The sequence below is a fragment of the Rhinoderma darwinii genome, chromosome 5, assembly GCF_050947455.1.
Source record: "Rhinoderma darwinii isolate aRhiDar2 chromosome 5, aRhiDar2.hap1, whole genome shotgun sequence".
Classification (NCBI taxonomy): domain Eukaryota; kingdom Metazoa; phylum Chordata; class Amphibia; order Anura; family Rhinodermatidae; genus Rhinoderma; species Rhinoderma darwinii.
The window spans coordinates 95,595,532-95,610,726 of NC_134691.1; the positions used below are offsets into that span (position 1 = coordinate 95,595,532).

Here is a 15,195-nt window from a genome sequence, read left to right on the forward strand (position 1 = left end):
AGACCTTAATGACCAGCTAAATTTTTCAGTTTTTTCCGTTTTTGCCTTTTTTAATTTTTTTCATTGATGTGGCTCTATGAGGCCTTGTTTTATACGGGATAAATAGGGTTTAAAAAAAAAATTATTTTTTTTACATCGTGCATATAGGAAAAAGCGATTCTCAGCATTGTTTTTCTTTTTTTTTCACGTTTCATGCTAAATAACCCGTTAGATTAATTCTTCAGGTTATTACGGTCAAGTAGATAGGGCAATAAAATATTTTTGGGGGGACTTTTTTTTTTTTTAATCCCATTAAGGGATAACTTTTTTTTATTTTTATTTTACTAATGTATTCGCATACTCCTGTATGCGAATACATTACACTGTGTCACTATGACACAGGCTGCTGATCGGGCAGCACATAGTGTGCCCGAACAGCAGGCAAACGGAACAGACAGCCCTGGGGTCCTTTGTAGGTCCCTAGGGCTGACTGCAGAGAGCTTCCCCGGTGTTTGATCGCACCAACAGAATGCCGATGATGTGATCAAAGAGGGGAATTGCCTTTGATCATGCCGCGGTCACGGACCACGGCAATCAAAGGGTTAAACAGCTGGGGTCCGAATGTTTTCTGACCCCAGCTGTGTTCAGGAGCTGTTTGTTACAGCTCCTGCTTAGATTATGAGCGCTCACACGAGCGCTCATCAGCCTCCACTACAGCGACGCCAAAAAACGTCGTTGTAGGCTGGGGACCTGCACCGCCTGCCGTCAATAACGGTGGGCGGTCATTAAGGAGTTAACAGTTTATTGTCTATTTCATTAGGGGATACAGTTGCTGCCTCTTTGATAAAACAAACTGTAAGCCCCTACTCCCAGACTATAACCCTCCTGCGTCACTGAGCTAACCGGTTTTAGCATAGTGTCAGTAGGAGGCAGACCTACCTGTTAGGCAGGTCCACCTACTCTTCTTTATTTATTTTTTCCCTCTTTTAAAGGGGTTGTTCAGGATTTGAAAAACAGCTGCTAGAAACACTGTTACTAGAAACAGCGCCACACCTGTCCATGGGTTGTGTCTGGTATTGCAGCTGAACTCCATTGAAGTGAAATGGACTGTGCTGGAATATCACACACGACCTGTGGACATTTGTGGAGCTGTTTAAAAAAAAAAAAAAAAGCAGGAATGTATTTGTAATCCTGGACAACCACTTTAAGTTAAGAATATAGGGTTGACTTGATCATCCTGTTTCCCCACTACGAGGAGTAAGAACAGTGCGTCATAACCGCACTGTTGACTACCCTAACTCTAGAAGAAAGGAAGGCACAGTGGAGCTCCTACTCTCCTTTTATCCACCAGAACTGGGGTCGGACACTGCTCCAGCCACCTTCCTTTCGGCGTCCATCATCTTCCAAGAGGAGGCATGCTGGAGGGGTGACCCTTCTGGACCTCTGGGAGCCTAACGTGGGGTTTATGGCTTGTGCCTTACAGGATCATCTTGAAAGCAAGCTGGATTCCTTTGCCAAATTGCCCACCAGCTTTACCGTACAGGGAAGTACCTCTGCGAGGGCTCATCCCCTAAATCCCTCGGTCACTAAGTGCTGGCCTGCGAATGCAGTCTAGGATCTTAAACGGCTCTCCCCTTCTACAGCTCCCGCCTCTTCATTTATGAGGACTCGGGCGGTAAGAGCGCTCATTCAACCCAAAACAGCCTCCGTCAGGAAGAGGGTTGCTTAGTTTTGTCTTTTCGGTTTTACTCTAGTCTGTTCCCATTCTTCCAGGAACAAAACCTGCAAGACTAAAAGAAGAAGCTTTTCTTTGAACCACATCCCTCATGGCTCGCTCAACCTTCCAAGTCTGCTCCGTGAAGGGCGACTTCTCTTTCCGGACATTTGGTCCAGAAAGTTGGTCTCTCTGGGCTACAAAACAGAATACTCTTCTGTGCCGCTGGTTCCAATCCTTTCCCATGAGTCTTCACGGCTTCCATCTTTTTTTTTTCCGTGCCATTTACTCTCTCAAATCCCAGTGATCGTCCTATTTCCTCCACAGGAAAGATTTCAAGGATTTTTTTTCCATCCCTGTCGTTCCACAGAAAGGGAACGATGCGCCCCATCTTGGATCTGAAGTGCCTCAACCATTATGTCAGTTTGCAGTTTCCGCCTTGAATATTTACGCTCGGTGATTGCATCCATGGTGCAGGGGGAATTCCTGTCCTCAGTGGACATCAAGGATGCGTATCTACACCCCCATCTGTGCGTCCAATCAGCAACTTCTTTTCTTTGTCATTCATTCCTGCTATCACCAATTTGGGGCTTGTCCATTCAGATTGTCATTGGCCCATGGGTCTTCAATGTGCTCTCACCCGCTCGGTCTTGTCTTCACATCTCTAAGTTCTATAGAATGTATACCTTTTGCATCCTCCAACGCTTTTCTCGGTTTCAGGTTTTTGCAGTTGGTGGGACACTGACCATGCCCAATCTATTCTCTCCCTGGGGGCTACTTTTGTACATCCCAAGGTCATTTGTTTCCCCCAATAACGCAGATGAGAAAAGGGTGGTTTTTTTTTCCTTTTCATTACTCACCGTAAAATCCCTTTCTTGTCATGTTCATTGGGTGACACAGCACCCACCCAATGTTTTCTGGTGTTATGACAGTGGGAGCTCTAAGGGGAGCATTTTTACTCTAGTTCTCATATGGTTTGCGGTTCTCCTTGTTAGTAGTAACCGTTTTTTGTTTTTTTTCTTCGCTAACTAGTTTGTACATAAGCAGTAGAAGAAACAAAGTGTCTGTAGGAAGGGGTATAGCCTGGTTGGTCGAGCTGACACCTTTTTACTTAGTGTCCACCTCCTATTGGCAGCAGCTATACCCCAAGGTCATCATCTGTATTCCCCAATGTGTTGAGAAAGGGATTGAAAATCCTGTTTTCTTAGATTCTGGTAAATTTTGGAAAATCCCTCTACTGAGCTTGAATATTAGAAGACTCCTTTATTTCAATAGGGGATTTCACCGTTTGTGCTCCTGCTTACCATCAAAATTGCTTTGTATACCTGAACAAGTTTTATTGTTTGCAAACTTCAAGCATTTTTTTATCAAAATGGGCTAATAGTTTGAACAAGATGAACTTGTGTCATGAAACCTCAACGTTCATTTTGTGAGTTCAGTGCGGTGACAATAGCTTTTTGTTAGTTCCATCAGTGAGAATCTTTCTGTATAACTACAAGGCTCTGGTACTTTTACAGAGCAATTTAGCCTTTTTGATTTGGGAGTTAATGGGGTTTGATATCTTCTGTCATGTCTCTGATTTAGCAGAATATTGACTAAAGTGCATTGCCCTAATCTGAAAGAACAAGTTGGAAAAAAAGCTGGCCGTAAAACTGGCCGCCCGCTAGTAAGTTTAGACTACCGTATCGTCAATAACTTGTCATTAATGGGTCTAAAAAGGTTATTTTTGTATGACAACTCCGTAAATCACAAAGTAAAATTACTTCTAAAGTACAGGTTGATCTTCGACTTCTATGGCATGTCAGAACAGTTTCATACCCTTAACCCCTTCCCTCTTCAGCCATTTTCCATATTTTCACTTTTGTTTTTTTCCTCCCCACCAAAAGCTATAAGTTTTTTTTGGGTTTTTTTCCGTCTATATAGCCATACGAGGGCTTGTTTTTTGCGAGACAAGTTGTAGTTTTTCATGGCATGGGTGTTTTTGTTTTTACGGCATCCATCAGGTGGTAAAAACGATATATTCACCTTATTCTACAGGTTGATACGATTACGGCGATACCATGTGAATATGCTTTTGTTTTATGTTTTACCACTTCTAAAAAAATAAAACGATTTGCTAAGTTAATGGCATATTTGAGGGGGCGCCCCCTGATTCTAACCGTTTAAATGCAGCGGTCGCGATTGACTTCGGCATTTGTGTTAAACGGGCGGAATCAAAAAGAACTTTGATTCCCCCCGTTGCAGTGAGATGTTGGCTGCGTGTAGCAGCCCGTCACCCGCTGTGTATGGAGCGAGCTCAGCCCGTACGCTCCATACTTCCCCTTAACCCCTAGCACGTACAGTAACTAAACTTTCAAAAGCAAACTTCTGACAGGTCAGTGACATGTTTGAAGTTTTGATTGGTGAAGGTCTCAGTGCTTGGACCCCCACCAATCGCTAAAAGGAAGCGGCAGAAGCGATCGTGTGAGCACTCGGCCTCTTCATTTCTGTTCGTCTTTTTCCGGACATCGATGCAGCGGTGTACGGACTCAATACAAAGTCTAAGTTGTTTGAGACAGACAGATCTCTGGTCATCATCTAGAATATGATAACAATTACTAACCTTTAGGCTACATTCTAATGAGCGTAAAAAACGCACGTAAATCTGTGTGCATTGCGTTTTTGCATCCGTGTGATTTGCGTGTGGCGTGTGTTTTTTCACGCACTTGCCAGCACTACTTTTTTTTTTTTTTTTTTTTTATGTAATTGATGCGTGAAACACGGACATCACACGGATGTGCACCTATGTTGTTTGGTCATTGCCGCTCCTGTAGTTGATACAGAGGGGCAGGGGCCTCCTCTCTCTAAAAAAGACAGGGGACAATGCTTGTGTCAAATTGTTGGATATGGAGGGTTGCAAATGTGAAGAAAAAGTGATTACTGCTGTGACGTCCTCTGTACACCAGTTGTTTGTCTCTCTCCCTACCACCCCCGTCATCTTTTATTGTAATAACTCTGATTATCTGCCTCCTACCTCGGCCCCGTCTCTAATGTCGCTGTTTGGTTGTATTTTAGGTTTTGAGTCAAAATGTTTAGAATCTGAGGATGACACCTTTTGTCAGGGACAATTGTGTTATTCCTGTTAACAAAGTTGCCTGATGGTCCCTAAACTCTCATGTCCATAAAGGGGTTATGTAATTTTCTAATAACTGTTTTTAAGGTCTCTCCTTGTTGTTGTTCAGTCAGAATATTCATTGTTTACTTCCAGTGGATACAATTCTGTCCATGGTCATGTGATGGACACACACACGTGCAGGGCTCGTTACAGTATATGGATCAGAGCTGTCTTCTAGCGAGCCGTGCACGTGTGTCCATCACATGACCATGGACAGAACTTTATCTCACGAAAGTTCCTATAGAATAACAACAAGCAGAGATCTTGAACACTGAGGAATTAATACAGAAAGTAAATAGAAAAATTTGGTAAACTTTCAATTATGCAAAAAATAACATAAATTTTTACAAAACTGGACTTTTTATTTTTTTATTTTTTTTATTTTATTTTTTTTTATATATATTGTTTCCTTTCCTTTAATTGAGACTGAAACCTCTCAACTTCCTGACTGTCTATGTAAATTGTCATATTGTGACACTGCAGCGATAGACACCTTATTTCATCATACAGGAAACGGTGACACAATAGTTGGTGGCTGACTACCTGTACATACAGAATCCACCCGGTATTTGCCTATTCGTCATGTTGTGTCTGTCCGGGGAATCCCTGTGCATGAGCATTGTATTTTTCAGAGAGATTCTGCTTTTTGCATGATCCATCCTTTTTTTTTTTTTTTTCCCCTGATGAACTCAAATGTTGTAGGAAAATGCATTGCGATGTTTTGCTAGGGACCCCTAAGGGGGTGCTAGGGTTAGTCAATGGGGTTGTCCCTTTTGGACTATATATAGGGCCAGGTTAGGGACTTGATCACTTTCCTGCCTCCTCTCAATTAATTCTTACATACCATTACCCCTATTGGCTCCACTCATTACCCAGTAACGGTTATTGCGGTACCTTTTGGGTATCTAGGATTCCTTATTTTGTACGATTTTTAGCACTGCGGTTCAATGATAGTTTCTCAAGGATGTTTTAGTTTTATGATAATGGTTGCTATGTATATGCATGATTATAGCATTGCTTTTATTTAGTATTTACTATAATAAATGGTCCAAAAACAAATTGTATTTTCTGATTCTAGAGTGAAGCTGCTGTTAAAGAATTTCATGTAGTGCAAGTTTCTAGCAGCAGTAGAACCTGGAAGCTGCAGAAGTCTGTCAATCCCACAGCTGACAAAGGTATGTTGATTTGTGCTAAAATAATAGGGAAACCGTTGTTAGGGATGTCCTTTTACACTCCTGAAAAGTATTGGGAAGTGAAAGTGTTATAAGTGAACATTGGGGGAAAACACATGTTGGACGAATGCACAAGGCAATCTATGCTGTCACCATTCCCCTGAACATCTTTAGGTTCTACTATTTCACTACCTAAGGCCTCATGCACACGACCGTAAAAACTCCTGTTATTACGGGTCGTAATTACGACCCGTAATAACGGGCTCATAGACTTCTATTGGCCCGTGCCGTTGAAAAAGATAGAACATGTCCTATTTCAGGCCGTAATAACGGCACGGGCAGCCCATAGAAGTCTATGGAGCTCCCGTAATGACGGGTGGCTACGTGTGTGCACCCGTCATTACGGCAGAGTTGCTAGGCGACGTTAGTAAATAGTCACTGTCCAGGGTGCTGAAAGAGTTAACTGATCGGCAGTAACTCTTTCAGCACCCTGGACAGTGAATTCCGATCAGAATATAGAGCTACCTATATGTTCATACTTACCGAGAACTTCCTGCTTCCTCCAGTCCGGTCTCCCGGCCGTTGCCTTGGTGACGCGTCCCTCTCGACATCCGGCCCGACACCACTGGATGACGTTTCAGCCCATGTGACCGCTGCAGCCAATCACAGGCCATTCACATGCTGTAGCGGTCACATGGACTGCCGCGTCATCCAGGGAGGTCGGACTGGATGTCAGGAGAGGGACGCGTCACCAAGACAACGGCCGGGTAAGAATGAATTTCTTTTACTTTTACCTCTGAAAGGGCTTCCCCTTCTCTCTATCCTGCACTGATAGAGAGAAGGGACTGCCGATTAGTGCAGTGCAATTTTGCATCCAAAACGTGCCCGTAAATACGGGTGGAATACGGGTGACACCGGACCCGTATTTACAGGCACGGGTCCGTAAATACAGGTGCAAAACGGGTCGAATATGTGTGACACCGGACCCGTATTTACGGGTGGGAAAAAATACGGTCGTGTGCATAAGGCCTCATGCACATGAACGTATTTTTGTCCTCCTGTAAATACGGGTTCTTGGTCACACGTATTCGACCAGTATTTACGGACCCGTATTGCACCAGTATTTACGGACCCGTGCCTGTAAATACGGGTCCGGGGTCATCTGTATTTACGGGCACGTTTTCGCTGCAAAATTGCACTGCACTAATCGGCAGCCCTTCTCTCTATCAGTGCAGGATAGAGAGAAGGGACAGCCCTTTCCGCAGAAAAAGTAAAAGAAATTCATACTTACCCGGCCGTTGCCTTGGTGACGCGTCCCTCTCGACAACCAGTCCGACCTCCCTGGATGACGCGGCAGTCTATGTGACCGCTGCAGCCTGTGATTGGCCTGTGATTGGCTGCAGCGATCACATGGGCTGAAACGTCATCCCGGGAGGCCGGACTGGAGGAAGAAGCAGGGAGTTCTGGGGAAGTATGAACGTCTTTTTTTTTTTTTTTAAAGGTTGATCTACAGGGTGGGCCATTTATATGGATACACCTAAATAAAATGGGAATGGTTGGTGATATTAACTTCCTGTTTGTGGCACATTAGTATATTGGAGGGGGGAAACTTTTCAAGCTGGGTGTTGACCATGGCGGCCATTTTGAAGTCGACCATTTTGTATCCAACTTTAGTTTTTTCAATGGGAAGAGGGTCATGTGACACATCAAACTTATCGAGAATTTCACAAGAAAAACAATGGTGTGCTTGGTTTTAACGTTACTTTATTCTTTCATGAGTTATTTACAAGTTTCTGACCACTTATAAAATGTGTTCAAAGTGCTGCCCATTGTGTTGGATTGTCAATGCAACCCTCTTCTCCCACTCTTCACACACTGATAGCAACACCGCAGAAGAAATGCTAGCACAGGCTTCCAGTATCTGTAGTTTCAGTTGCTGCACATCTCGTATCTTCACAGCATAGACAATTGCCTTCAGATGACCCCAAAGATAAAAGTCTAAGGGGGTCAGATCGGGAGACCTAGGGGGCAATTCAACTGGCCCACGACGACCAATCCACTTTCCAGGAAACTGTTCATCTAGAAATGCTCGGACCTGACACCCATAATGTCACCCATAACTTGTAAATAACTCATGAAAGAATAAAGTAACGTTAAAACCAAGCACACCATTGTTTTTCTTGTGAAATTCTCGATAAGTTTGATGTGTCACATGACCCTCTTCCCATTGAAAAAACTAAAGTTGGATACAAAATGGCCGACTTCAAAATGGCCGCCATGGTCAACACCCAGCTTGAAAAGTTTCCCCCCTCCCATATACTAATGTGCCACAAACAGGAAGTTAATATCACCAACCATTCCCATTTTATTTAGGTGTATCCATATAAATGGCCCACCCTGTATATTGTGATCGGAAGTCACTGTCCAGGGTGCTGAAAGAGTTACTGCCGATCGTTTAACTCTTTCAGCACCCTGGACAGTGACTATTTACTGACGTCGCCTAGCAACGCTCCTGTAATTAGGCCTGAAATAGGACATGTTCTATATTTTTCAACGGCACGGGCACCTTCCTGTAAGCATACCGGGAGATACCCGTGGCCAATAGAAGTCTATGGGCCCGTAAAAACGTGCCGTAATTACAGGCGTTTTTACGTTCGTGTGCATGGGGCCTTACCTCTACTACCGGGTCAAAAGCATCTAACAGGACATGCGCACTGCCCATAGACAATATCTGCCTACTTAAATCCTTGCTGCACCCAACAATGAATTTGTTTCATTCCAAAGACATTTTAATGGGTTTTTTTCATCTTACACTTTTATGGCGTAGGCGCAGGATATGCCATAAAGCAATATTCAGATTTTACACAATTATTGCTTCCTATCAAATGCATGTTACACATGTGTTTTAAACTTGTGGAATAGGTTACCGTTGAGCGTGTGTCCACTTTTTTTTTACAGTTTACATACAGTTTTGTTTTTTTTTTATGTTTTTTTTCGCAATATCTTTTTCGCAATATCTTTTTAAAGTACATTGTTTACTTCTATTCGGATCCGAAGTTACAGCCTGTATTATAGTCCAGATCTGCATTCACAAATCTTCAGGCCTCAAATTTCCCAGCATTCTTGCTGTACTGTTGATTTTCATTATGGCGAGTGGAGTTCTTACCACAGGCGCTGTATTGTAGTAATCTGATGTAACTGTCCAACTGCATTGTAGGAGCTCAGCAAGGGTGTTACTGAAGCTGAGGAAACGTATTTATTCCTTTGTTCCATAATAGATACTAAACTGACCAGCAGAGAGAGGTCCAAAATGTGCTTCAAGGTGGTTCGGTGCAAACAATCCTGCTTAGGTAAAGTAATATTTCAATGTAATTTATTAATTAATATTCACAGTTTACATTATAAAGATACATTTTATAAGCCTTTCGTTTATTAGATTAAAGGTTCCGACATTAAAACTGGGATGGCAACGTGCTGGAAGTATGTGGTCAAAATTCTCCCCGATCTTGAATATATCCATGAATGTCCTAACCCAAGGCCCTTTGCAAACATTGCATCACTTTAGCCATAGGATGACTTGGTCCCATGGGTCACCTGGCTGGTGAATTGTTTGCGACACTGGCTGACAGGAGACCCATCTACAGTCATTCTTTTTATATTTCCAGCCCATTGCTATCATTAGATTAATATGTACATATTCCTGGATAACCCTTTTAAATATTATAATCTACACTGTGTGCACAATTATTAGGCAAATGAGTATTTTGGCCAGATCATCATTTTTATGCATATTTTCCAACTCCAAGCTGTGTAAACTTGACTGCTTATTGGATGAAGCATATCAGGTGATGTGTATTTGTGTAATGAGGGTGGGTGTGGCCTAAGGAGATCAAGACCCTATATCAAGGTGTGCAGGATTTTTAGGCAGCTTGTTTTACTCTGGCAAAATGGGCCAAAAAAGAGAATTAACGGACTCTGAAAAGTCAAAAATTGTTGAGTCTTTCAGAGGGATGCAGCACTCTTGAAATTGCTAAGATATTGGGGCGTGAACCCAGAACCATCAAACGTTTTGTTGCAAATGGACAGCAGGGTCGCTAGAAACGTGTTGCGAAAAAAAAAACCGCAAATTAACCGCCAAAGATTTGAGAAGAATCAAACGCGAAGCGACCAGGAACCCATTATCCTCCAGTGCAGTCATATTCCAGAACTGCAACGTCCCTGGAGTGCTCAGAAGTACAAGGTGTTCAGAGACATGGCCATGGTGAGGAAGCCTGAAACCCGACCACCACTGAACAAGACGCAGAAGTTAAGACGTCAAGATTGGCGAAGAAATATCTGAAGACCGTTTTTTTTGTTTTTTTTTATATATTTTTTTTTTTCAAAGGTTTTATGGCCTGAGGAGATGAGTGACTCTTGACGGACAAGATGGATGGGCGTCAGCCACTGATACTTGCATGGCCAGAACTGACGTTGCCATGCATACCTAGCACTGTTTGAACCGATGCTTGGTTCCCCGCGTTCCTGAAGCTATTAACGATATAATGTCCCATTGCGGGAACACACATACTGGTGGTTCTGCAGAGAGCGCTCTCTCTTTGTGTGTGTGTGTGTGCGCGCGCTCGCAGGAGGGAGCACCGCGCAAGCCGCCCTTCCACTGTCCGTAGCTGATTGGACAGTGTCAGAGCTAAGACATCACGCCCCCTTGCCATTTAGTTAGATAGAAATGCCCCATTGACGGTTCAGGGGCTTATTTACATATCTGGCGCCAGATATAATGGCACCGATATGTAAATAACGGAGGAAGATACGAAAATAATTTCAAGTGAGAAAGTGTTTGTAAAGCCCTGGCTATTACTTGCTGCACTCAGCTGCACATGTATGGGCAGGAGAAAGGTTCTCTTTAACCCCTTAAGGACGCAGCCTGGTTTTGGCCTTAAGGCTCAGAGCCCATTTTTCAAATCTGACATATTTCACTTTATGTGGTAATAACGTCGGAATGCTTAAACCTATCCAAGCGATTCTGAGATTGTTTTCTCGGGACACATTGGGCTTCATGTTACTGGTAAAATTTGGACGATATATTCAGTGTTTATTGTTGAAAAATTTCAAAATTTAGGGAAAATTTATAAAAAAATAGTATTTTTCAGAATTTAAATGCATCTGCTTGTAAAACAGACGGTTATACCACCCAAAATAGTTACTAGTTCACATTTCCCATATGTCTACTTTAGATTGGCATCGTTTTTTGAACATTATTTTAATTTTCTTGGACGTTACAAGGCTTAGAACATAAACAGTAATTTCTCTTTTTTTTAAAGAAAATTTCAAAAGCCTTTTTTTTGAGGTACCTCTTCAGTTCTGAAGTGGCTTTGAGGGGCCTATGTATTAGAAACCATGATAAAACACCCCATTTTAAAAACTAGACCCCTCAAAGTATTCAAAACAGCATTTAGAAAGTTTTTTAACCCTTCAGGCATTTCACAGGAATTAAAGCAAAGTGGAGGTGAAATTAGCAATTTTCATTTTTCTTGCTGAATTTCAATTTTATTCAATTTTTTTTTGTGTAACACGGAAGGTTTTACCAGAGAAACACTACTAAATATGTATTGTCCAGATTCTGCAGTTTTTAGAAATGTCCTACATGTGGCTCTAGTGCGCTTGTGGACTAAAACACAAGCCCTAGAAGCAAAGAAGCACCTAGTGCATTTTGAAGCCCCTTTTTTATTAGAATATATTTTAGGCAGCATGCCAGGTTTGAAGAGGTGTTGAGGTGCCAAAACAGTAGGAATCCCCCAATAGTGACCAAATTTTGGAAACTACACCCCTCAAGGAATTAATTTATGGTTGTTGTTACCATTTTGACAACACAGTTTTTTCACAGCACCTATTTTAATTGGGCTGTGAAATTAAAAAAATTAAATTTTTTCCAATAAGATGTAATTTATGATCAAAATTTCCTATTTTCACAGGGAACAAAATACCCCATTTTGTTGCCCAATTTGTCCTGAGTGCGGCAATACCCCATTTGTGGCGATAAACTGCCGTTTGGGCCCATGGGAGGGCTCAGAAGGAAAGGAGCGCTATGTGTTTGTTGGAGTCCAGATTTTGCTGGATTGGTTTTCGGGTGCCATGTCGCATTTCCAGAGTCCCAGAGGTATCAAAGCAATGGAAACCCACCAGAAGTAACCCCATTTTGGAAACTACACCCTTCAAACAATTCATTTATGGGTAATGTGACTATTTAGACCCCATAGTTTCTTCACAGAACTTATTTGAATTGGGCTGGGAATAAAAACAAAATTATTTTTTCCAATAATATGTAGTTTTGGCTGAAAATGTCTAATTTTTACAAGAAATAAAATACCCCATTCTGTTGCCCAATTTGTCCTGAGTGCGGCAGTACCCCATTTGTGGTGATAAACTACCGTTTGGGCCCATGGGAGGGCTCAGAAGGAAAGGACCACCATTTGGCCTACTGGGGATTTTTTGGTGCAAAGTCATGTATGCAGTAGCCCCTGAGGTGCCAGTACAGTTGAAACCCCCAAGAAGTGACCCCGTTTTAAAAACTACACCCTTGAGGCATTCATCTAGAGGTGTAGTGAGCATTTTGACCGGAGACATACACCCCATAAACTGTAATGTGGGTTCTCACGGGTACGTCAATACCCTACATGTGGCTGTAATCCGCTGCCTATGCACGCAGCAGGGCTCAGAGGGGAAAGACGAGGGGGGATAAGCTGTGCCGAGTGCATCAGGGTAAGTAAAACTGGGGTAGATTAAAAATCATGGGCTGTATGATACATTTTGAAGCACTCTTTCATACGGAGCCTTAGTTTTTCGGGACACGTGTCACATTGATATATTGTGTCCTTCCTTATCGCCCTCTTATAGCAGACTTTGTACCTCTTTTGACTTTTTCCTTTCTTGCCAGTTTGGGGAACTTCTCCTGGAAAGTGTTGCCCTGGTACGATGCGTGTGGCCTCGCCTCCAGAAGTACTGGGTGCCCCCCCCTTCTTTGTCCATAAAAATTAGTTTCTTGATAACCAACTCTTGAAATTCCAGGAAAGTTCCCGTCTGGCCTGTACATCGATGTAGTACGTACGCGTTGTACAATGCCATCTGTATGATGTGCCCCGCCAGCTTCTTATACCACACCGCATAGCGCTGTAGGGCTTCAGGGCTTGATCTGACAAGTCCACCCCTCTCATGTACCTATAGTAGTCCAGGATGCAGTCTGGTTTGGGGGTCTCTGTACTGGTACATGGGTACTGGTGACATCTCTCTTGTCCTTGTACTTGACACACAATATGTTGCTGCTAGATTGTGCCCTGCTCTCACCCCTTCTGAGCGTTTGCCTTCAGAGTCTTAGGGAGGCCTCTCAGATTTCTTCTAGCAGTGCCGCATGCCGCAGGACTTCTGGGAGTGAGGCAGTTGAAGAGTGGGACGCTGGTATAAAAATTATCCAGGTAGAGGTGGTAACCCTGGTCCAGCAGTGGGTGCACCAAATCCCACACAATTTTTGCATTAACTCCCAGTAAGGGGGGGGGGGGCGTTCTGGGGGCTGAATACTGCTGTCCTTCCCTTCATATATCCTAAATTTGTAGGTATACCCTGATTCTCTCGCAGCTTATACATCTTTACGCCATACCTTGCCCTCTTACCCGGCAGGTACTGGCGGAATTGAACCCTCCCTTTAAAATGTGCCAGGGGCTCATCAATAGAAATACACTTCTCGGGGGTGTATGCTTGGGAAAACCGGGCACTAAAACGGTCTAATAGGGGTCTCCATTTATACAAACGGTCAAAACTGGGGTCATCTCGGGGTGGGCACGGCTCATTATCAGTATAATGTAAGAAGCAAAGTATTGCCTTATTTATTTTTTTAGGTTCCAGTTCAGTTCTGAAGTTGCTTTGAGGGGCCCATATATTAGAAACCCCAATCAAACACCCCATTTTAGAAACTAGACCCCTCAAAGTATTCACAACGGCATGTAGAAAGTTTATGAACCCTTTAGGTGTTTCACAGGAATTTTGAGCAAAGTAGCGGTGAAATCTACTTTTTTTATTGTCAGAAAATCCTTTTTATACCATTTTTTTTTTTTATAACAAAAAAGGTTTTATCAGAGAAACGCAACTCAATATTTATTGCCCAGATTCTGCAGTTTTGAGAAATATCCCACATGTGGCCCTAGTGCGGTAATGGACTGAAGCACCGGCCTCCGAAGCAAAGGAGCACCTAGTGGATTTTGAGCCCTCCTTTTTATTAGGCACCATGTCCGGTTTGAAGAGGTCTTGTGGTGCCAAAACAGTGGAAACCCCCCAAAAGTGACAGCATTTTGGAAACTAGAGACCTTGAGGAATTCATTGTAGTTTTCTTGGGGTGCATGCAGCTTTTTGATCAGTTTTTATTCTATTTTTAAGTGGCGCGGTGTCTAAAAAACAGCAATTCTACTATTGTTTTTTTATTCTATTTTTTTTACAGCGTTCACCGTGCGCTATAAATGACATTCACTTTATTCTGCGGGGCGACACGATTACGGCGATACCAGATGTTTATAGTTTTTTTTTTATGTCTTATGGCGTTTGCACAATAAAATACTTTTTGTAAACAATCATTCACTTTTTGTGTTACCTTATTCTAAGAGCCAGAACTGTTTTATTTTTCCATCAATAAAGCCGTGCGAGGACTTATTTTTTGCGTAACGAACTGTAGTTTCGATCAGTACCATTTTTAGGTACATGCGACTTTTTGATCTTTTTTTATTCCATTTTTTGTGAAGTGACCAAAGAATTGTGATTCTGGGACGGTTTATTTTATTTTACAGCGTTCACCGCGCGGGATCAATAATAAAATAATTTTGTAGTTCAGGCCGTTACGGACGCGGCGATACCAATTATGTATAGTTTATTTGTTTGTTTATATATTTTTATTAATAATAAAGGACTGATAAGGTAAAAGGGGGGATTTTTACTTTTATTACTTTTAAACCTTTTATTTTCACACATCTTTTTTTAACTTTTTTAACTTTTTTTTTTTACTTTGTCCCACTAGGGGACATGAGGGCATGAGGCCCTGATCGCTATTCTAATACACTGCACTACATGCGTAGTGCAGTGTATTAGAACTGTCAGCTACTCACTGACAGCAAGCATAGTGGGTCCTGACTTCGTCAGGA

General features: G+C 42.5%; 1 protein-coding gene across 2 annotated transcripts in view; it reads left to right on the forward strand.

Moving 5' to 3' along the window:
* The window catches only part of TRAPPC8 (trafficking protein particle complex subunit 8), a 112,755-nt gene that overhangs the window by 71,016 nt on the left and 26,544 nt on the right, over positions 1-15,195 (forward strand). For both annotated transcript variants that reach the window (XM_075826308.1, XM_075826309.1), the window contains 2 exons: positions 5,926-6,022; positions 9,298-9,369. In XM_075826308.1, coding sequence (XP_075682423.1) covers positions 5,926-6,022; positions 9,298-9,369 — 169 coding nt within the window. The remainder of the gene's footprint in view (positions 1-5,925; positions 6,023-9,297; positions 9,370-15,195) is intronic.